The sequence below is a fragment of the Nomascus leucogenys genome, chromosome 11 (assembly GCF_006542625.1).
Source record: "Nomascus leucogenys isolate Asia chromosome 11, Asia_NLE_v1, whole genome shotgun sequence".
Taxonomy (NCBI): domain Eukaryota; kingdom Metazoa; phylum Chordata; class Mammalia; order Primates; family Hylobatidae; genus Nomascus; species Nomascus leucogenys.
In genome coordinates, this window is record NC_044391.1 from 78,574,719 (window position 1) to 78,596,853 (window position 22,135).

Below are 22,135 nucleotides of genomic sequence, written 5' to 3' on the forward strand. Positions count from 1 at the left end.
TTTCATTATTGTTCAGTTCGAAGTATTTCCAAATACCAATTATGATTTTTATTTGACTCATGAGCTATTCAAAAATACATTTAAAAAATTTTAAAAATACTTGAACCTATTTATCTTTTGTTACTGATATTTTGTTTTCATGGAATATACATTATCTCAGTGCTATTCTATAGAAGTATTATGTTATACTTCTACATATGTAATTTTAAAATGCTTAGTTGCCACATTAAAGACTAAAACAAGTAAAATCAATTTTAATAATTTATTTAACTCAAACTATCCAAAATGTTATTTAAATATGTAATTGTCTTAAAATGTTATCACAGGTATTTTAGATATTTTGTACTAAATTTTCAAATTGGTATGTATTCTACATTTATAGCACATCTTAACTTGAACTGGCCACATTTTAACTGCTCAATAGTTACATGAGGCAGGCCGGGCGTGGTGGCTCACGCTTGTAATCCCAGCACTTTGGGAGGCCGAGGCGGGCAGATCACAAGGTCAGGAGATCCAGACCACGGTGAAACTCCGTCTCTACTAAACAATACAAAAAAAAAAAAATTAGCCAGGCGTGGTGGCGGGCGCCTGTAGTCCCAGCTACTCAGAGAGGCTGAGGCAGGAGAATGGCGTGAACCCGGGAGGCGGAGCTTGCAGTGAGCCGAGATTGCGCCACTGCATTCCAGCCTGGGCGACAGAGCGAGACTCCGTCTCAAAAAAAAAAAAAAAAATTACATGAAGCTAGTGGCTACCATATTGAACAATGCAGGTTATAGTATAACAATTGTTTGAAATTAGCTAAAACTTACTTTTTGTCCTAGAAGTGGTCGATTCCATATAAGCTGGAAAATAATGATGTATTTATCCACTAATTGTGTACAAGTTTCTAGATGTGAACCTTAAATCTATCTTATGAACCTTAAATCTCCTATATCTTTAATTAACTATTTGTTTGCTTGACCCTGGATTGCTACATTACACAACTATAGCAAAGACATTTACCATAACAGTCTGGAGTTGTGCAGTTTATACTTCCATTGACATATGTGGTGGTCCTGGACTGATTTGTCTATAACTGAGAAATCTATGGTAGATTCTACCACTAAGGTGTGGATTTAAGAATTTCTTAAATTATATCAAGTTTTGCTTTATATATTTTAAGGCTATTTTAATAGGCACATGTAAGTTTAGAACATTCATAGTAAATTAAACTTACCATAATTATCAACTATTCATGTTATTTCTTCTTTAGTGAGCTTTGGCAGTTTGTTTAAAAATTTTGTCCATTTCATCAGAGTTGTCAAAATTAATGACATAAAACTGTTCATAATATTTATTATAAAGCTGCTCATAATATTTCTCTATTATCATCTTAATATCTGAGGGATCTGTAGTAGTATCATCCCTCTTATTTCTGATATCAGTAATTTCTGACTTCTCTTTTTTATTCCTGATTAGTCTACCTTGAAGTTTATTAATTTTGTTGATCTCAAAGAAACAAATTTTTGTTTCACTGATATTGTCTATTGTTTTTCTGTTTTCCATTGATTACAACTCTGATATTTTTTACTTTCTTCTGCCTATCTTGGGTCTTGGTATCAGGAAAGGAGGAAATAGTTTGAGGTACCCCAAAGAAGTAGACTATATAGAACTTGCTACTGCATGGTTGTAGTAAAAGAGAGAGAAGGAAATGTCAGAGATGATTCAAACCTTCAGAAATGACCCTTGAAGGTTTTCAGAAGTCAGGAGGAAAGGAAAAATTGTAGGAGATGATGTTTATTTTGGTTTTTGATGTATAAAATTTTTGGTGTTGATGGGTCATTAGGGTGGAGATGTTGAACATACAATTATAAATGAAAGTCACAGGTTTTTGCAGAAGGGTCAGAGCTAAAAGTAAGAGAGTGATGAAAAACAAACGGATTAGAAGAATGAATGAGCAATAGAGAAGAATCACATACATAGAACATGGGAAGAATCATAGTGATCATGCAAGGAGGAAGGATCCCTGATCAATAAGCATACTTTTGCTGCTACTATTGATTTTTTATCTTAATTTCAGTGCCCCTGTGAAATTCTCTCTTTAATTTCCTCCTGTCCTTACTTCCATCCAGAGGACCACAAGCTAAGCATTAAGATCTGCTTATGTGGATTAAGATAATAAAGTGATCTTTATGTTTTCCAATTTCTAATAATATGTTTTATGCTATATTGCATCCCTAACATCACACATCTCTCTACTTAATTTGGTTTGTTCCTATCAATATTTGAGATAAGTAAAAGAAAAGAAAATTTCACAGGAACTGCTAACATGTATTGGCTTAATGGCATATCCCAACATATTTTCCTTTTTTAAAGAAACCAAATATTGTCTAGTGCTATTTTAGAATTTAGTCTTATACTTTTTGAACCACAACTTACAACATTTTATTTTTTTTTTGCACACATGAACAGCCAGAAGACATTTTATTGTATTTGTGACTCTGCATATGTAGTTAGTGTTTATTGCCAAAATAATATCTTATTACTTATTAAGCAAAAATTAAGCCTGGGAAAAATACCATATATGCAGCACTTGTAAATTGCTGTTAATAGTTAAAATGATATGTAGTAGCAGCATATATACTGCTGAAGAAAATAAACAGACTAAGTTTTGAAGTAATATCTTCTGACCCAGGAACTACAACTTAGGAATTGTGTTAGGGGTAAGTATTGACTCATTTGTCGGGTTTATGATTTTCAGGGAATTGATGCTGATTTCACATCAGAAAAGCATCGAGCAGCTGCAAGAAACCCTTAGACAGAATCTGCTGAGTGATGATAACTGGAAGGAGAAGGTAATGGTAGTGTGGCTTTCATCAGCATGCAACCTATTTGCTTTTTAAAAATTCTGACCATTTGTCAGAAGACTCTTCCAGATAGATTTATTTGCTTCTATGCACACTTTTGATTCCTTCTGGAATTTCCTAGACCAGGCATGCTTATGGAATGTGTCTTTTCCAAAATATTAGACAACATAATGGAAAATAAAAAATTATAACACATTTTGGAATCTTGTAAGATAGCTCTTGGTTCTCATACAAAAGCATTTTTTTGGCTTTTAAATATTTTCTTATTTCCCCATCAACTGTCACAATCTACATTTGATCATATTCTTAAAACCAGGGAAATAATTCTTACAACTTCTCTTCTTCTCCTATAAGAAGATAAAAGAATGGAAAATGACTTAGAATTATTTGGTTTTGGACTTTTGACGTATATACCCTGACAAAGTAAAATGAATAAGCATTTAGCTTGCTATTATTTACAGAGAAATGTTTGCTGTTAGAGAACAAAAAAAATTGCATTGGTTTTGGTCTTTGGACTTTTTTATAGTTTTCAAAGTTTCAGCAATGAATAGGTATTACTTTCATAATTTTAAATAATAAAAGTAATATTTTAAAAATTGTTAGTCCATACCTTCTCAGACCATCCACAGCTCTAGTCGATGAGTTAAAAGCAGTCATCTTTCTGCCATAAACTTCCAGTACTCCTTGATTGATCCCTGGGCCCTATTCTACGCGCTGACCCAAAGCATTCCCAACTCATTCTCTTCTGTGACTGGTATCTATGCCTAGCACTGGCCTTCTGCCTTAGTTTTCTTATTATGTCTTAAATTTTCCTCTAGAAATGGAGCTGGTCGCCAAAATTCAGATTGTTTGACTGAAGTCCTGACAACTTGTTTGGGTTTTATCAGATTCTTCTCTTTGGGGATTGGACCCCATAACTTGTAACCTCAGCAAAAAGCAGTGGCCTCCTTCAAACTAACATCTCTACCAGGAATCCCTCACTCTGCCATCCAGCATACTGAAACCCTTTAGGTATTCTTGCTGCCTCAGAACAATTTTAAATATGTCACTTTCATTTCCAATCTTCAAACAGTTGGCCATACTCAGCCAATAGTAGCCCTCTAAAAATAAGTACCCCTTCCCTTGTCCATCAGGGTACATAGTCACGAAGTAATAAAATAATCACTGTAACAATAGTACCACATGGGCCAAAACAAAATTGGAGAATATGGACTAATGTTGCTATTTGTGTCTCATTCTTATTTTGTTTTATTTTGTAGTATAGGCCTTTTCTTTTCCTTCTTCTCTAAGGCCCAGCTTCTTTAATTCTTTCTCATTTTTATTAGCCTCAGGGTATTCAACTGACGGGTCTGCACTTACTCACTTTCCTTATTCTTACCAATCTGTTTAAAAATTGAAAAAGAAGATTATCAACCCTATTTTGTATAATCCAACATATTCAAATTAGAACAACGAAAGATTGTTTATCCATCCAACTGATAGAATAGTTTAACACTGTGGTTAAGATCTAGTGAGATCGTCTCTCATACCTACTCTTTAAGGGACTAGAAATTAAAGCAACATTTTCGGAAAGCAATTTGTCAATATGTACCAAGAGATATTATAAACTTCCCATCTTTTGACTCAGAAATTTTACTAATGGAATTAACGTGGATAAGGATTCAGAGAGTCATTCCTCTTCTCAAACTCCTGAGCTCCTTCTCTTAGTATGATGGAGTAAACTTTCCTGCTTTTGCTTTTGTAGAAATTTCCCATCTCCATATTCACACCCCACTAGGGGTTTTCAGATACACTTCACTGGAGAAAAGGTCTCTGTTTATGATCCCCTCTAGTGCTTCTGTTCACTGTACCCTGTCATTGAGGTGCTAACACAGAGTAAAACAAGTTAGTGTTAGCATCTGACATATAAAAGCATTTATGTTCTTGCTTTATGCTATTAAGTTAATTTGGTGGTAAAAATGATTCTATATAATATTCTATAAGTTCTTGCTAGGACCATGATATCTTTCTAATGAATTAATTATATTGCAGAGGTATTTTGGCATGTATAATTTTCTATAGTATAAATGGACATTTCATTTGGTTGAAAGGGCATGACTTCTTGTTAATAAATGTTATCATTTAGCTAGCAGTAAATCAAGATCCAGACCAGAAAAGCAAAGGACTAATAATTATGCCTTGGCTGTGTTAGATATTGAGACTATGAATAAAAAGTTCTCTAAAATTCTTCTCATGAGAAAGGAGAATCATTAATATGACATTGTCATCTCCTTCTTGGGTCACTGTGCCTTTGCCAAAGAATGAAATGTTCTTTTTACAAATATATAATACACATATTAAAATAAACTTCATAGCTTAAATAGTTTTAACATGCAAAAAAGTAGATAGCAATTTGTGTCTGTGCTTAATTATTTTAGAGTATGTAAAAAGCACATAATAAGATCAATAGTTGCTATGCAACAAGGATGGCACATTTAAAAATAACTGCATATTTACTAATTGTCATGGATTTTTATTTCAAGTATTACTACTTGAAGAAAGCAAATTAATGTGGATGCTGAACCTTTAAAATTGGTTTTAAATGTACAATATTGTTACTATTTATTTAAAATTTTGTAATTAAAAAATCCTATAGCCACACTGCTTACATAATCAACTCACATTGTTTAATCACTATCACTTTTTAGTGCAATAAGCAAATTCTAAGCAAATATTTTCTTAGATTATCATCAAGACATCACACTTAGGAACGTTTTAGAATTGCACTAATGACCTTATTTAAAATAGTACATAGAGCTTTTGAGAAACCAGTAGTTAAACAAACAAAACCTTATTTCTTGGCTGAAGCAACTAGATTGAGAGTGAAAATGCAGGTGAGAAAAGTTTACTTCAAGAAATAGTCAATTTCAATTTTGAAGGGAGACAAAAAAAAAAATCTCAAATTAGTTTTCAAAATTAAAGAACCAAATGACCTACTAATTCCTAATGCGTTTTAGTATGGTATTATTAAAATTAAAAGGGATAATTTCTGACATATAAAATGTGACACAGATGATGTTGTTATTTATAAAATATCAATTTTAATTTATGCATAATAAATATGGCTAAAAGGAATATTGAGGACATGTTTTAATTTTTATATTTTTAAAAACACAGTTTTAGAAATTAAATTAATAAAATCTGAAAATTTTAGATCACGAGTGGCCTGCAGAGATCATCTTATAAACCACTAGTCTAGATAACAAAAATTGTCTCCATTAATAATGTAATTTTCATTATTATGACATTATTATTTCCATTTTGCACATTAAAAAAAAGACTTAGAGAAGTTAGGTAATTTTCCAAAGTTATAAAGGCAGGAAATGAGCTGAGAATCAACCTCCATTTATCTAAAAACTCATCACTTTGCTTCTTTTTCTCAGATTGTGCAAATTAAAAACAAAAGCTAGTAATAGTCAATCATTCTTCTCGCTTTTGTCTACAGTGCTTGTTCTTTCCCACTGTCTGTATATTTATTCCTTCCTTATTTTCTCTCTTTACCTACAGTAGTTCAAGGAATAGTTCAGGGGCAAGAAGATCTTGCTTTCCAACTCGAGTAAAACAGAACATTCAGCTCATTCAAGCCATCGGCCATCACCTTTTCTTCCCTGAATACTTTGTTTCAACTTCATCAAAGGGACCCTGCTGATTTTCTAATTGACCTAATCTCCATAATAATTTTTGAAAACTTTTTTTGAAGGTTCTTCTAAAGTCCTTCTGTCAACTAATTTTTGTCTTGTTCCACCAAGTTTGCATATATTCTCACTGTCTTAATTTGAGCAATCAATCCATATTTGGAAAGATGTCGTTTTGTCCTAAAATAGCTATTGGGCTCTACTAATTAACCACACAAGATTTTTTTTTTTTTTTTTTTTTTTTTTTTTTTTTTGAGATGGAGTCTTGCTCTGTCGCCCAGGCTGGAGTGCGGTGGCGCGATCTCGGCTCACTGCAAGCTCCGCCTCCCGGGTTCACGCCATTCTCCTGCCTCAGCCTCTCTGAGTAGCTGGGACTACAGGCGCCCGCCACCACGCCCGGCTAATTTTTTGTATTTTTAATAGAGGCGGGGTTTCACCGTGGTCTCGATCTCCTGACCTCGTGATCCGCCTGCCTCGGCCTCCCAAAGTGCTGGGATTACAAGCGTGAGCCACCGCGCCCGGCCTAACCACACAAGATTTTTAAAAATACTTGATATTTTAGCACCTCAATACACATTTTTCTAGAGCTTCTCAAAATAGTTTGTTGCTTTTTTATTAATAGTGCCAGAGCATCTTATGAACTATTAATGCTTATGTTATTCACTTATTGGTTACTATTAACAATTAAGAACTATGTGACTATTAATTATTATTAATTTAATTAATAACGGAGTGTTATTGATTATTAACTTTTATATTAATATTATACCTTCCAATTTTTCCAAATGTTTTTCATTTGGTTTCTCCTTTCATATATTCTTGACTTATCTATGCCAGTGTGGCCAAAGCACAGTGATCAAATGAGAAAAGTAGTGGAAGTCAGACTGGAGGAATCCAGGACTGCCACCATACACAGTGTTTAAGTTGCACCCTGCAACAGGCCAAGGCAGCAAAGGGAGCTGGAATCTAGCCTGTACTCTGCTCATCAAGTCCTATGACTGGCATGAGACTGTTCTCATCTAAGGAAGGGGTGTTTTGTCAGTTTACACAAAGGTGTCATATGAGCTAGTAGTGGCCCCGTAAAAGGTCATATACAGGAGTTTTGATATATTAATGCATTGAGAAACCACGAAGAAGGAATAAAAAAATCTAATTTATACTTTGTAAAGAATACTGTGCTGTGTGTAGTAGCATGGTTGGAGTGAAGCAGGAGTGAAAGTAAGGAGGCTGGTCAGGAAGTGATGGTGGCCAGAACTAGGTGATCAGGAAGTGCTGATGAAAGTTGAGACATAGAGAAATGGATGCAAAGCATCTTTTGAAGGTAAAATGAATAAGATTTTGTGTTGGATTGGGTGGGGAGGGTAAAGGAGAGAGGTATGAAAGATGATGTTCTAATCACTAACTTGAGTAACTAGATAGTTGGTAGAGCCGTGTCCTGAAATAAGGGAGAGAAACAGACTTTGGGAAGAGTGTTGTTACAAGATTTCTGGGCCATGCAATTCATTGGAGGCACCTGTGAATTATCTAAATGGCTACCAGGAGGCAAAGTGGATTTAAGTACCTGAAATTCAGAGGAATATCTTCTTTTTTTCTGAGTGCCCCCTGAGACTTCCTTTGTCTTCAGCAGTCTGAGAGCAGCCCATCTGAATAATTCTGTAATTCTGTAATGTTGCTAAAAGATCATCAGTAGCCTATTATCCCAAACAACCCAGAGGTCTATTTTGAAAGAGCCAAAATAACTCTTTGCACTCAGTACTGTATAAACATAATTACATTCCCTTAAGGCAGATGCTCAGTCCTATACCCAGTACAATAAAACTAATTGACCCCACACTGGGGCTAGTCTTCCATCTGGTATTTTATTTAATGTAAAGGGCTTCCTTTAACTTTCTTAGCAACGTTTGTGTCCTTGTACCCTGGCTTCATTGTTCTCTTGAGAAATTTAGGTTGATCTCTTTCCTTGTCTTGGTGGCCTAAATCACACAGTCACAATCAGTTGTGAGTTTTTCTCTCAATTTTCCTGGCTTTACCCTCTCTTAGAGTTTATAATCCTGGCGCAGTATAAATCTAGAGCCAGACTGTCACTGGGATTGCCTTTTCCAATCTCTCTAGATGAACTCCCAGGAGTAAATGACTCCAGTTCTCATAGATTTCTTCTTTTTCTTGTTTCAGTAGGCAGAGCCAAAACCAATGGTTAAAAACCACATAGAGAGAGATGTTGGCTCAACTACAGGAAAAACTGCCTAATGCTTAGTGCTGTCTGAAAATGGAAATGCCTTCTAGGGAAGAAGTGAGTTATGGTTTCTGGAGGTATGAGGCACCCAGCAGTCAGTCATTTAGTATGGAGTCAGTAGTAGAGACTGAAGGGTCAGAGTGTGGAAGTACTCTCCACTGACTATTAAATTCCTACTCATGTTAGAGTTTTACACAGAAGGTTTGCCTCCTTTAATCCTCATAACAACCCCTAAGGGAACTAGTTATAACCCTGCCAGGAAGGGTTACAGTCACAAACTTAAGATCACTCAGTTAGGAAGTAGTAGAGCCAGGATTAAGAGGCAGGATTTAAACTCAACTTCATCTGCATCCAGAGTTCTTGCTTATTCTTTCCACAATTCATGGAAACATGAGAGATTGAATTAGGGGATTTCTAAGGTCCCTTCTAGCATTATAATTCTATCTGAGTCAAAGTATGGATATAGATGCTTTTCACCTTTCAGTGGGGTTACATCCTGATAAACCCATCATAAATTGAAGGTATTGTAAGTCAAAAATGGGTATTCTGTAGACATGATGGAATGTGAAAACACAATATCTAAAAAATACTGGCAACACAGTACAGCCACTGTACAGTATCAGCTGTTTGCCCTCATGATCACATGGCTGTCTGGGAGCTGCGGCCCACTGACACTGCCTAACATCCCAGAGAGTATCATACTTCATATCAACGGCCCAGGAAAAGATCAGAATTCAAAAGTTGAAGTATAGTCTCTACTGAAAATGCATATTGCTTTCTCACCATTATAAAATCGAAAAATCATAAGTCGAACCATTGTAAGATGGGGACCATCTATACGGACATTACTGACTCTTTTCCTTTAATCATCCTTCCCACTTTAGTCACATTAAAATGACAATCTGTGACTTCAAAACTTTCTATGACCTCCATCAAGAAAGGGCCACTTGAAAAATCAACATGTGGACTTTGTATTCCCTCTGAGTTTTAAGCAGAACTTAGTCTAAGGCCCGCAAAACTTGCTTAAAAACAAAAACTTCAATTTTCTGAGTTGCTGGCAAGGACTGAGTTCACAGTATAAATGAGCAAGTAATTAAGCTTTTAGTATTTCTGAAAACTGTCATGTAGTTCTAACTCCTCTACTAATTTTTCAGGTCTTAGAAGGTGGTGGAATATTTGGCACCAGGTCAATTTTTCTGGCCCAAGTTCTAAGTCACACTTTTTTTTTGAACACTAGAATTTTTAAAATAGTTTAATTAAAAATTTATTGTCAGAACGTTTTAAAACTTAGAGTTTGAAAACAAGCTTAATGTACTTATTTTAAGGTAAAATAGTTTTACATGTGTTTTAAATGCCATTTCTAGATTGAAGCAGAACTTGCCAAGGAAAGGGCCCAACACTTGGTTGAATTTGAAGAGCAAGCTCTTCTCTTTAAGGAAGAAACAAAATTGCAACTTAATATTGAAAAAGAAAAACACCAAGATGTAATCCAAAAGTATAAGAAAGAACAAGAGGAACTACAAATGAAGGTCTGTAATTATGACGTTCGTCATTATTTAATAGATTTGAAACTGCAGATGTTGTATATTTCGCCTTAGAACACTACAGTATTTATAATTCCAGTAGCTTTCACTCATGGTCACTGTGTCCTGGTTTTAGCTATGCAAGTTAGATGGTTTGGCTAATTCTCCAGAATGGGTAACTGAGATAAGTTATACAAGCATGTAATCCAGCTATGTATGGATTTTTTCTACTGGAATAAACTTATTTTTTAAACATCGTAAATTATATGACTAAAAATTATTATGGCTAGATATTTCAACATCTCAAATATCCAACATCGAAAGATAATGAAGTGTTTTATATAATTAAAATTTTCCCAACAACTAAAGCATATACCCTTTAATTGCAAATATTTTTCATTCTCAACATTTCTGAATGAAGAGAAATATTTTTAAAATGTAATTACACCTCCCTAAATTTCTTAAACAGTATGTTCTAAATACTAAAGGTTTTGTTAAGGTTTTCCTGTTTTTATAGGACTTGAGTGTAGAGTGTGTATGTGTGTGTATGTGTGTATGTGTATTAATCAAGACCTAGTGGGGAAATAACATTTTAAATACGTGTATTAAGAGTCTGTGTTAATTAAGCATCAGACAAGACCTAATGGCTTCTACATTTGTGTACAGGAGGTATGGTACAGCCATTTCAGTAGTCCATTGTGAACAACAGGCAGCACCAGCTACATGTGTACAACCAGTGCAATAGCACATGGTCCCACACTCAGAAAGGCCTCGTGCTTTGGATTTATTGCTCTGCAGATACTACCTTGAAATTCTTAATAATCTTACTGGGCATGGTGGCTCATGCCTATGATCCTAGCACTTTGAGAGGCCCAGGCAAGAGGATCACTTGAGGCCAGGCATTCAAGACCAGCCTGGACAACATAGCAAGACTCTGTCTCTATTAAAAAAAAAAAGACTTAATTAGCCTAGTGTGGTGGTTCATACCTGTAATATGTTCATACCAGTTAATATGAACCCTAACCCTCCTGGCTACTTGGGAGGCTGATACAGGAGGTTCACTTGAACCCAGGAGTTCAAGGCTTCTGTGAGCTATGATCACACCATTGCACTCCAGACTGGGCAACAGAGTGAGATCCCTTCTCTAAAAGAAAAAAAATATTCTTAGTGATTTTATCTTTGAACTTGTGTTTTGTAAGTGAAATCCTACTGTGGCAATGGAGCATGTGCCACAAGCTTAGAGCCTTGGCTCCCCCAAGGTTTTGCCTCCCCTAGAGGGTTCTCACCTCTTGCTTCCTGGCTTGTGATGCCCCAGGCTCCACCGAGTCTCCCCCTTTCTTCTTCCTCTCACTCTGTGACTGCTGTTCCAGCCCTGGGTGGTTCAGGAACCCATCAGCAGGAGAATGCAGACAGGCAAGCTGGAACTTGCCAGATGTTACAGTTTCTCAAGAGAAGTCATAAATCCACATTTTGTAAGTGGAACCTCCTGATCTTTAAATGTTGACTGCCTTTTAAAAAATGAAAACATATTTGTGGTTATGTGAACCTCCTCTTCCAAAGATAACTTGCTTTATTTCAGTGTCAGCTCTCCTCTGGGTGATGGAAACCACTGTGCAGACCTGACAGTGGCCTTCTTCCCTCTTGGATTAATTGAAGATAATAGAATATTAATTTATAGAATTATGAACTATGGTGAAGAGACTTCTCACACAAGTTATTCTTTCTGTAAATTTAACATTTGAAACAAATTTTGGATACACAACTCTTTTTATGTAACAGTTCACAAAGTCCTTGGAACCTTGGTCTGTGAATGTTTTCCAGATTCTTAGTGGGCTAGTTTCTTGTTGTGCTAATATTTATAACATGACAATAATTTAGCATAAGTAATAAGGATATGTTTCATTAGAAGCAGCTCTTGTTTCGTTGTTTTGCTTCTTAAGAAGAAAGAAAACAAGAGGACTTTTCCCTTCTAAAGACTTTCATGCTATGAGGAAAAGCTTCTCCAAGTTATTCTCTCATTCATTTGTCTAGAGGAACCACCTTGAGAAGCAGTACATTTTCAGAATATTCAGGTGTTTTCTACAACTGTGCTGTCCATCATGATAGCCACATGTGGCTACAAAAGTTTCCATTAAATTAATTAAAATTAAGTACAATTTAAATTCAGTTCCTTGGTCACATTAGTCATATTTCAGGTGCTCAATAGTCAATACTCTTTTTTGAGAGCTATGGTTAGAGTATTTACACCACGGAAATTAGATACAAATCTTGCTTTTTTTTTTTTTATTTGAGAGTCAGTTGTTAAACATTTACCAGCACTGTCAATAGTCACATGTGGCTAGTGACTACCATATTGGATAGCATAGACTATCTCTAACACCACAGAAAGCTCTGTTGGGCAGTACTGTTCTGGAAGGCATAGTATCTGGAGTTCCTCCAGCCATTATATACAAAAAAGAAAAAAAATTATGTTAAAGAAAAATTTATTGGTATAGTTAGGGTAAAGTATAACTCTAGTGCTCTCCTCCTTGCATTCCCCAAAAATCAGCCATTTTGAGATCCCAAAGCCAACCTAGTTAGGTCCAGACAGTCCCCTGATGTACTTGTCAAGACTTGAGCTGAGGCTGGACACAGTGGCTCACACCTGTAATCTCAGAACTTTGGGAGGCTGAGGCAGGAGGATTGCTTGAGCCCAGAAGTTTAAGACCAGCCTTGGTAACATAGACACCATCCCTACAAAAAATAAAAAATTAGCCAGGTGTGGTGGCATGAGTCTGTGATCCAGCTACTGGAGAGGCTGAATTGGTAGGATTGTTTGAGCGCAAGAGGTCAAGGCTGCCGAGAGCCATGATTACACCACTGCACCACTGCGCTCCAGCCTTGACAACAGAGCAAGACCCTGTTTCAAAAAAAAAAGACTTGTGCTATCCTTTGTAGCTTAATATAGCCACAGAAATTTATATATTTCCAAAAGTGCCCAAGTGATTAATGTGATATTGTTTTAAGTAGAAAAATAAATGTTTTAGTCTTTTAAAAAGAAAATCTTGAAGGCCTGCATGTCATGGGTTTGGTTTCATCTGATCAAGTGAGTACACTGATTAATGAAAATAAACCTCTTAAAAACTGTAAGAATTCTGTGGTTACCTAGAAACTATTGCCTACAAGCTAATATGAGATTTATCTTACAGATATCTGACTTAATCACAGGCGCTACAAGAGATCTAAAGCAGGAAGTGACCGCTCTTAAAGAAAAACTTCACAAATCTCATATTCAGTACACTGAAGAATCTAAGTCAAAGGATAAAGAAATTGAAAATCTTAAAAATTTGGCTGCAGAATTTGAATTTCGCTTGAAGAAGGAAATTGACAGTAATGATTCAGTTTCAGAAGACTTGAGGAAGGAAATGAAACGGAAGTCAGATGAACTGAAAAGAGTAATGCTGGCTCAAACACAACTGATAAAGCAATTTAACCAGTCCCAGGAAGAGGTAGGAAGCAGATAGTGGTAACTTTGCAATTAATCATAGAGCACATGTTCTTTCAACAAACAAACAAAAATGTGAAAGGCAGCTTAGTTTCATGGAAAGAATCCTGGAATATTAGTCTGACCTAAATCACATCCTGGTGTTCTGTCCTTAACTTTAGGCAGTCAGCCTCTCCAGACCTGGCTTTCTTGTGAACTACATAATCTCTAAATTTTCCTTAGCACCTAGTTCTCTCTTGCAAATAACTATTTTAAGCCTCTAAGACTAGGAATCTTTATATGTTTATGTCTTATTTGTTTTAACATTAAATCTTTGCCAAATAAACTTTTAGATAACTTTCTGCATACATTTAAAAAAAATTAGACTATGTCTTTTAAATACAATTTTACCTTAGGTTTTTACTTCCTATCAATATAAACTTATAAGGTAATAAGCATGCGTCAGTTTTCTTTCTTATGTATGTATGATTATTTCAGTGATGTTTTTCATTCAAACTGGAGTAGACCTATTTTGGTTTGAAAACATTTTTGAAAGTATTATGTCTGAACTACTGAGCAATTTAGAAATAGTGAATCAATTCATCTCTTCTCTAATCACCAATATCATATCACATTACAATATTTGATCCCTTTGATGACAGTATAGCAAATAAAGGCAAATGGAGGAAGATTCTGAATGTTGGTGAGAAGTAATATTTTTGTTGGTTTGACTGGCATCAATAAAGGCATAAAAGGAAAGTGCTAATAATAATATCGATTATTAACAATTAAATATGCCATGGTCTTGCTATATTTAAATTATCAGCCAAAATAGAAAGTTTACATAATCATTGTAATTATGTAATTATGAAGTGAACCTATTACAAAGAAGTTATCAATATAAGATAAAATATGGAATAGATAGAATGGTAGATCAAGAATAATGCCTAGGCCGGGCGCGGTGGCTCACGCTTGTAATCCCAGCACTTTGGGAGGCCGAGGCGGGTGGATCACGAGGTCAGGAGATCGAGACCACAGTGAAACACCGTCTCTACTAAAAATACAAAAAATTAAGCGGGCGTGGTGGCGGGCGCCTGTAGTCCCAGCTACTCGGAGAGGCTGAGGCAGGAGAATGGCGTGAACCCGGGAGGTGGAGCTTGCAGTGAGCCGAGATTGCGCCACTGCACTCCAGCCTGGGTGACAGAGCGAGACTCCGTCTCAAAAAAAAAAAGAATAATGCCTAAAACAACCCTATAAGTAGAAATTATTTACATGTTACAAATGAGGAAGAGACTGAAGACGGTTGAATAATTTCCATAAGGTCAGACAGTTTGGTGGAGCTAAGATTCAAATTCGAATCTCCATGATATGATGTTTCCTCTTTTGGAAAACCTAGTTCTTATTATTCTGCTTCTACATTTCACAGTGACCACAGACTTAGCAGTTATCATCTCCAGGGACTCAATTTTCTTTTAGTATTATAATTAAGACAAAAAGATGATTAAGTTCTCTTGTTGTTACACAGCAGCACAGTCCCCCCAATGAAGGAAGCCGCACCCCCAGTTCAGGCAGGAGTAAGGTGGGAGAGCACACGTGGACTTAGCTCCACTGGAGAAACCCTGAGAGAGAGGTGATGCTGATTTGCCTCAATGAGACAGCAGTAGTGAATCTCTAGAGGAGGGAAGCAGGGTAAAGGACAGAAAGGTCGAGGCAACTAGACTAGCAGGTTTTCTAACTATTCATTCACAAAAGAAATGGCAATATAGAAAATGAGGAGTAACTTATAAATTAGGACAAGTAGAAAAAGACAGAAAGACAAGTAGAAAAAACGTATATTAGCATCTATGTTATTCTGTTCTTGCCTTACTCTAAAGGAATATGTGAGACTGGATAATTTATAAAGGAAAGAGGTTTAGTTGGCTCATGGTTCTGCAGGCTGAACAGGAAGCATAGTTCTGCCGAGGACCTTGGAAGCTTACAATCATGGCGGAAGGTGAAGGAGAAGCCAGTGCATCACATGGTGAGAGAGAGGTTGGGGGAGGTGCCACATTATTTTAAACAACCAAATCTCGCATGAACTAACACAGCAAGAACTCATTCATCAGCAAGGGGATGGTGCTAAGCAATTCATGAGGGATCTGCTGCCATGATTCAAACACCTCCCACTAGGCCCCACCTCCAACATTGAGGATTACATTTCAACATGAGATTTTGAGTTGACAAACTTCCATACCCCATAACAGCATCTATCTGGGTGCCAGGCACATGTTAGGTAGGTACTGGTGATGTAATTAGGAAGAAGACTGACAACTGCCACTTCCTGCTCTTAAAGAAGAATTTAAAGAAAACTTTGCATGAGTAATTAAATTAATATCCAAAGGAAAGAATGATCTAAACAGAATTTATCATAAAAAAGCATAGACTGAAAGCTAGAACATTTGCATGAAGAGCCTGTATAACTTATCTATTGCTGCGTGACAAATTACCCCCAAGTTTAGCAGCTTCAAACAACAAACATTTATTATCTCATAGCTTCTGTGGGTCAGGAATCTGAGCATGGCTTAGCTGAGTGTCTCTGGTTTAGAGGCTCAAGTTCTCTCATGAGGTTGGTGTCAGGGTATCCACTGGGCTGCAGTCTCATCTAGAGGCTCAACTAGGATGGGATTGGCTTTCAGGCTTACTTATATGGTTGTTGGCAGGATGTATTTGGCCAGTGGCTTCCCTCAGTTCCTTGCCACATGGACCTCTCCATAGAACAGCTTAGTGTGTCAGCTGACTTCCCTCAGGGCAAGCGAGTGAGAATGAGAGAGAGAAGGTGCCAAGACAGAAGCCACAGTCTTTTTGCAACCTAATCTCAGAAGAGACATACCAGTGCTTCTGCTGTATTGCATTTATTACAAATGAATCAATAAGTCCAACCCACACTCGAGGTGAAATCATTGCACAAAGATATGAATATCAGGAGGGTAAGGATCATTAGGGGGCATTTTAAAGGCTTCCAATCACAGGGCTTCTGGAGGTGATTTTGGCAAGAGAAAATAGAATAAAAGTGAAGAGTGGATTTCTTCATCGACAAAAGGAGCTGCAGTTGGAACTCTTCCTGCTCATTAGTTTTTAAAAGAAGCCACTTAGGAATAAAGCTTTTTTAAAAAATGTGGACTGAAAGACATAAGACATTGGGTTGGTATGTAAATGATCATAGATCATTGCTAGAGAGGAGAAAAGGATCATCCCAAAGGTAAAGAAAACCAATTAAGGGTGTACTTAGGGGGGCAATTTCCTTTTGTGGGAGCAGGGAGGGTAGACTAGATTTTCCTTTAGAAGTTACCAAAATATCACCTCAAAGTTAACTAATTCGAACTGAACTGTAAGAGTAAGTAATTAAGGCTGCTTCTCTGGCTAAGCATGCCAGAGTCCAAAATACGCTTATAAAAATAGGAAATGAGCCAATAAAAGGGATAGGATTTATGAGCCAAAAAGAATAGAGGCCATAGCATGTAAAGTGAAAAGCACCACTTTTTTTGAAAATGCATTCCAGACACTTGAAATTTCTCAGATTCTGGAGAAATAAAGCTGCATTTAAGTGGAAAACAAATTCCCATTAGAATGAAAATAAATTAATGGTCTAATAAGGAGGCTAATTAAGAGGAGGAAAGCTCTGTTCTCTTTCAAGAGGCCAAATAATGGGTAAACTTTGTTTTTAATTGTATGAAGAAAGTTCTCAAGGATAAGAGGAAAGCCAAAGCCTCTAAAGGCCAAAATGGGCCTTCTTAAGTGGAGCAGGGATTATTGGAGCACATCCCCAGAAACAGCAAGGGTCGCAAAGTGGAGCAACAAAGGGTGCAGGTCAATAAAAAGAGAAAATGGAAAATAAAACTGTGCTAGAAATGTAAATGTGAACAAGGAGTCCCTGGAAAGATACATTAAAAGATTGGATTTGCATTTCTCTGATGGCCAGTGATGATGAGCATTTTTTCATGTGTTTTTTGGCTGCATAAATGTCTTCTTTTGAGAAGTGTCTGTTCATGTCCTTCGCCCACTTTTTGATGGGGTTGTTTGTTTTTTCTTGTAAATTTGTTTGAGTTCATTGTAGATTCTGGATATTAGACCTTTGTCAGATGAGTAGGGTGCAAAAATTTTTTCCCATTTTGTAGGTTGCCTGTTCACTCTGATGGTAGTTTCTTTTGCTGTGCAGAAGCTCTTTAGTTTAATTAGATCCCATTTGTCAATTTTGGCTTTTGTTGCCATTGCTTTTGGTGTTTTAGACATGAAGTCCTTGCCCATGCCTATGTCCTGAATGGTATTGCCTAGGTTTTCTTTTAGATACCACCTCACACCAGTTAGAATGGCCATCATTAAAAAGTCAGGAAACAACAGGTGCTGGAGAGGATGTGGAGAAATAGGAACACTTTTACACTGTTGGTGGGACTGTAAACTAGTTCAACCATTGTGGAAGTCAGTGTGGCGATTCCGCAGGGATCTAGAACTAGAAATACCATTTGACCCAGCCATCCCATTACTAGGTATATACCCAAAGGACTATAAATCATGCTGCTATAAAGACACATGCACACGTATGTTTATTGCAGCACTATTCACAATAGCAAAGACTTGGAACCAACCCAAATATCCAACAACGATAGACTGGATTAAGAAAATGTGGCACATATACACCATGGAATACTATGCAGCCATAAAAACTGATGAGTTCATGTAGGGACATGGATGAAGCTGGAAACCATCATTCTCAGCAAACTATTGCAAGGACAAAAAACCAAACACCGCATGTTCTCTCTCATAGGTGGGAATTGAACAATGAGAACTCATGGACACAGGAAGGGGAACATCACACTCCAGGGACTGTTGTGGGGTCGGGGGAGGGGGGAGGGACAGCATTAGGAGATATACCTAATGCTAAATGACGAGTTAATGGGTGCAGGAAATCAACATGGCACATGGATACATATGTAACAAACCTGCACATTGTGCACATGTACCCTAAAACCTAAAGTATAATAATAATAATAATAATAAAAGATACATTAAAAGATTGGAAAGGAGGCAGGGAGGGAGAGAGAGCGAGCGAGAGAGAGAGAAAGTTAATATGTTAGAGAATAACACTTATCAATAAAACCAAGTCAAAATGGGTCATGTGCTTCTTGATGCCCATTTTCCTTCCTACCGGTTCCATGTGAGTACAGTCAAGACAGTGTGACCCCACTGTTACGGACCTTGTTGTGATCCAGAGGAAGAATGTGGTACATCAAATAAACAGCTCACATACAATCACTGAAGGACAATCAGTACAGATAGTTCAATATTCACACATAAGGGAGCCAAAAGAGCAGTAGTTTTAAATGCTATAGTTCTTGTAGTCATACAATGAAGATGAGTGATACTCAAAAATAGAAAATAATGCTCTTGGTTAAACATGGAGAATTGAATACATATGTTTATCTCTACTTCATTCCATTGCCACTAAAATGGCAATCAATTAATAAAAAATGAATAAATCCATTAGGACAAAGAGAACAGGAGAGGAGTTAGCACTTGATAAAAAAGATATTGACCAAAGCTTACAAAAATGGAAAGCAAGTGTCTAAGAGATAAATGACTTATCAGACTATAGGATATTGAAACCTAATGCTTGTGAGGATTGGGGATGGGAGGATCCAAAACGGAGAAAATCTAGTTATGTGACACAACACTGGAGAGGCTCAGGAAATGGAGAAACTAGGTGCAGGCATAACTTGTTTTATTGCATGTCACTTTATTGTGTTCCACAGATACTGTGTTTTTTTTTTTTTCACAAATTGAAGGTTTGTGGCAACTGCTATGTCGAGAAAGTCTCTCAGTGTCATTTTTTCAACTGCATGTGCTCACTTTATGTCTTTGTGTCACAGTTTGGTAATTCTTGCAATATTTTAAACTTTTTCATTATTATTATATCTCTTATGGCCACGCAACCAGTGATCTTTGATGTTACTATTACACTTGTTTGTGGGTGCCAAGAATGGTGCCTATATAAGACAGCAAACTTAACAGATAAATGTTGTGTGTGTTCGGACTAATCCACTGACTGGCCAGTCCCCCGTCTCTCTTCTGCTCAGGCCTCCCTATTTGCTGAGGCAAAAACAATATTGAAATTAGGCCAATTAACAACCCTACAATGGCTCCTAAGCATTCAAGTGAAAGGAAGAATTACACCTCTCACTTTAAGTCAAAAGGCAGAAATGATTAAGCTTAGCAAAGAAAGCAAATCAAAAGTTGAGATAAGCCAGAAGCTAAGCCTCTTGTTCCAGTTAGCCAAGTTGTGAATGCAAAGGAAAAGTTCTTGAAGGCAATAGAAGTACTACCTCAGTGAATACATGAATGATAAGAAAATAAAACAACCTTCTTGCTGATATGGAGAAAGTTTGAGTGGTCTAGGTAGAAGATCAAACCAGTCATAATATTCCCTTAAGCCAAAGCCTAATCCAGAGCAAGACCCTAACTCTCTCCAATTGTATGAAGACTGAAAGAGATGAGGAAGCTGCAGAAGAAAAGTTGGAAACTAGCAGTGGTAGGTTTATGAGGTTCTGGACAAGAAGCCATTTCCAGAACATAAAGGTACAAGGTAAGATAGCAAGTGCTCATATCAAAGCTGCGGTAAGTTATCCAGATCTAGCTAAGGTCATTTATGAGGTGGCTACATTAAACAACAGATTTTCAATGTAGGTGGAACAACCTTCTATTGGAAGAAGGTACCATCTAGGACTTTCATAGCTGTAGTACAGAAGCTTTGAATCCAAATTTCAAGAATTAGCCTTCAAAGGACAGGCTAATTCTCTCATTGGGAGATAATGCAGCTAGTTACTTTAAGTTGAAGCCAGTGCTCATTTACCATCCCAAAAATCCTAAGACCCTTAAGAATTATGCTAAATCTACTCTGTGCTTTATAAGTGGGACAACAAAGCCTGGATGACAGCACATCTTTTTGCAGCATGGCTTACTGAATATTTTAAGCCTGTTGATACCTACTGTTCAGAAAAAAAAAAAATCCCTTTCAAAATATTGCTTCTCGTTGACAACGCATCTGGTCACCCAAGAGCTCTGATGGAGATGTACAAGGGGATTAATGTTTTCATACCTGCAAACACAACATCCATTCTGCAGCGCATGGATCAAGGAACAGTTTTGACTTTCAAGTCTTATTATTTAAGAAATATATTTCATAAGATGATAGCTGCCATAGTTATTGATTCCTCTGATGGATCTGGGCTAAGTAAATTCAAAACCTTCTGGAAAGGATTCACCATTCTAGATGCCATTCAGAACATTCATAATTCATGGGAGGAGGATAAAATATCAATAATTACAAAAGTTTGGAAGAAGTTGATTCCAGCTCTCATGGATGACTTTGAAGGTTTAAAACTTCAGTGGAAGAAGTGGCAGAAATAGCAAGAGAACTAGAATTAGGAGTGGAGTCTGAAGATGTGGCTGAACTGCTGCAAACTTGAACATATAAAAAGTTACTTCTTATAGATGAGCAAAGAAAGCCATTTGTTGAAATGGAATCTACTCTTGTGAAGATGCTGTGAAAAATATTGAAATTACAACAAAGGATTTGGAATATTATATAAAATTAGTTGATAAAGCAGTGACAGGGTTTGAGAGGATTGACTCCAATTTTGAAAGAAGTTCTACTGCGGGTAAAATGCTGTCAAACAGCATCACATGCTACAGAGAAATCTTTCTCAAATGGAAGAGTCCACTGATGTGGCAAACATCATTGTTGTCTTTTTTTTAGTTTTTATTTTCTTTTTGAGACAGAGTTTCACACTGTTGCCCAGGCTGGAGTGCAGTGGCACAATCTCAGCTCACTGCAACTTCTGCCTCCCAGGTTCAAGTGATTTCTGTGCTGTTGTCTTCTTTTAAGAAATTGCTACTGCCAACCCAACCTTCAGCAACTTCCACCTTGATCGGTCAGCAGCCATCAACATTGAAGGAACATTGAAGCAGCCATCAACATTGAAGCAACATTGAAGCATCCACCAGCAGAAGATACAACTTGCTGAAGGCTCAGATGGTTGATAGCATTTTTTAGCAGTAAAATATTTTTAAATTAAGGTATGTACATTTTTTAGACTTAATGCTATTGCACACTTAACTACAGTATGGTGTAAACATAATTTTTATATGCAGTGGGAAACCAAAAAATTCATGTGACTTTCTTTATTGCAATATTTGCTTTATTTTGGTCTAGAACCAAACCCACAATATCTCTGTATGCCTATGCCTCTGAAAGAGGGATGTAAGGGTGGAACTGAAAACAAGACTGTTTGAAAGATTATAAAAGGACCAAACAGATCATCAGAGATGTCCTCCCAGTTCCCAAGAAGCCCCTGCCCACCATC

General features: G+C 36.7%; 1 protein-coding gene across 2 annotated transcripts in view; it reads left to right on the plus strand.

The window, feature by feature from the left end:
• Nucleotides 1–22,135, plus strand: part of LEKR1 (leucine, glutamate and lysine rich 1) — a 221,366-nt gene that overhangs the window by 181,814 nt on the left and 17,417 nt on the right. For both annotated transcript variants that reach the window (XM_012510792.2, XM_003256340.2), the window contains exons 10-12: nucleotides 2,741–2,834; nucleotides 10,118–10,282; nucleotides 13,465–13,764. In XM_012510792.2, the coding sequence (XP_012366246.2) occupies nucleotides 2,741–2,834; nucleotides 10,118–10,282; nucleotides 13,465–13,764 (559 nt within the window). The remainder of the gene's footprint in view (nucleotides 1–2,740; nucleotides 2,835–10,117; nucleotides 10,283–13,464; nucleotides 13,765–22,135) is intronic.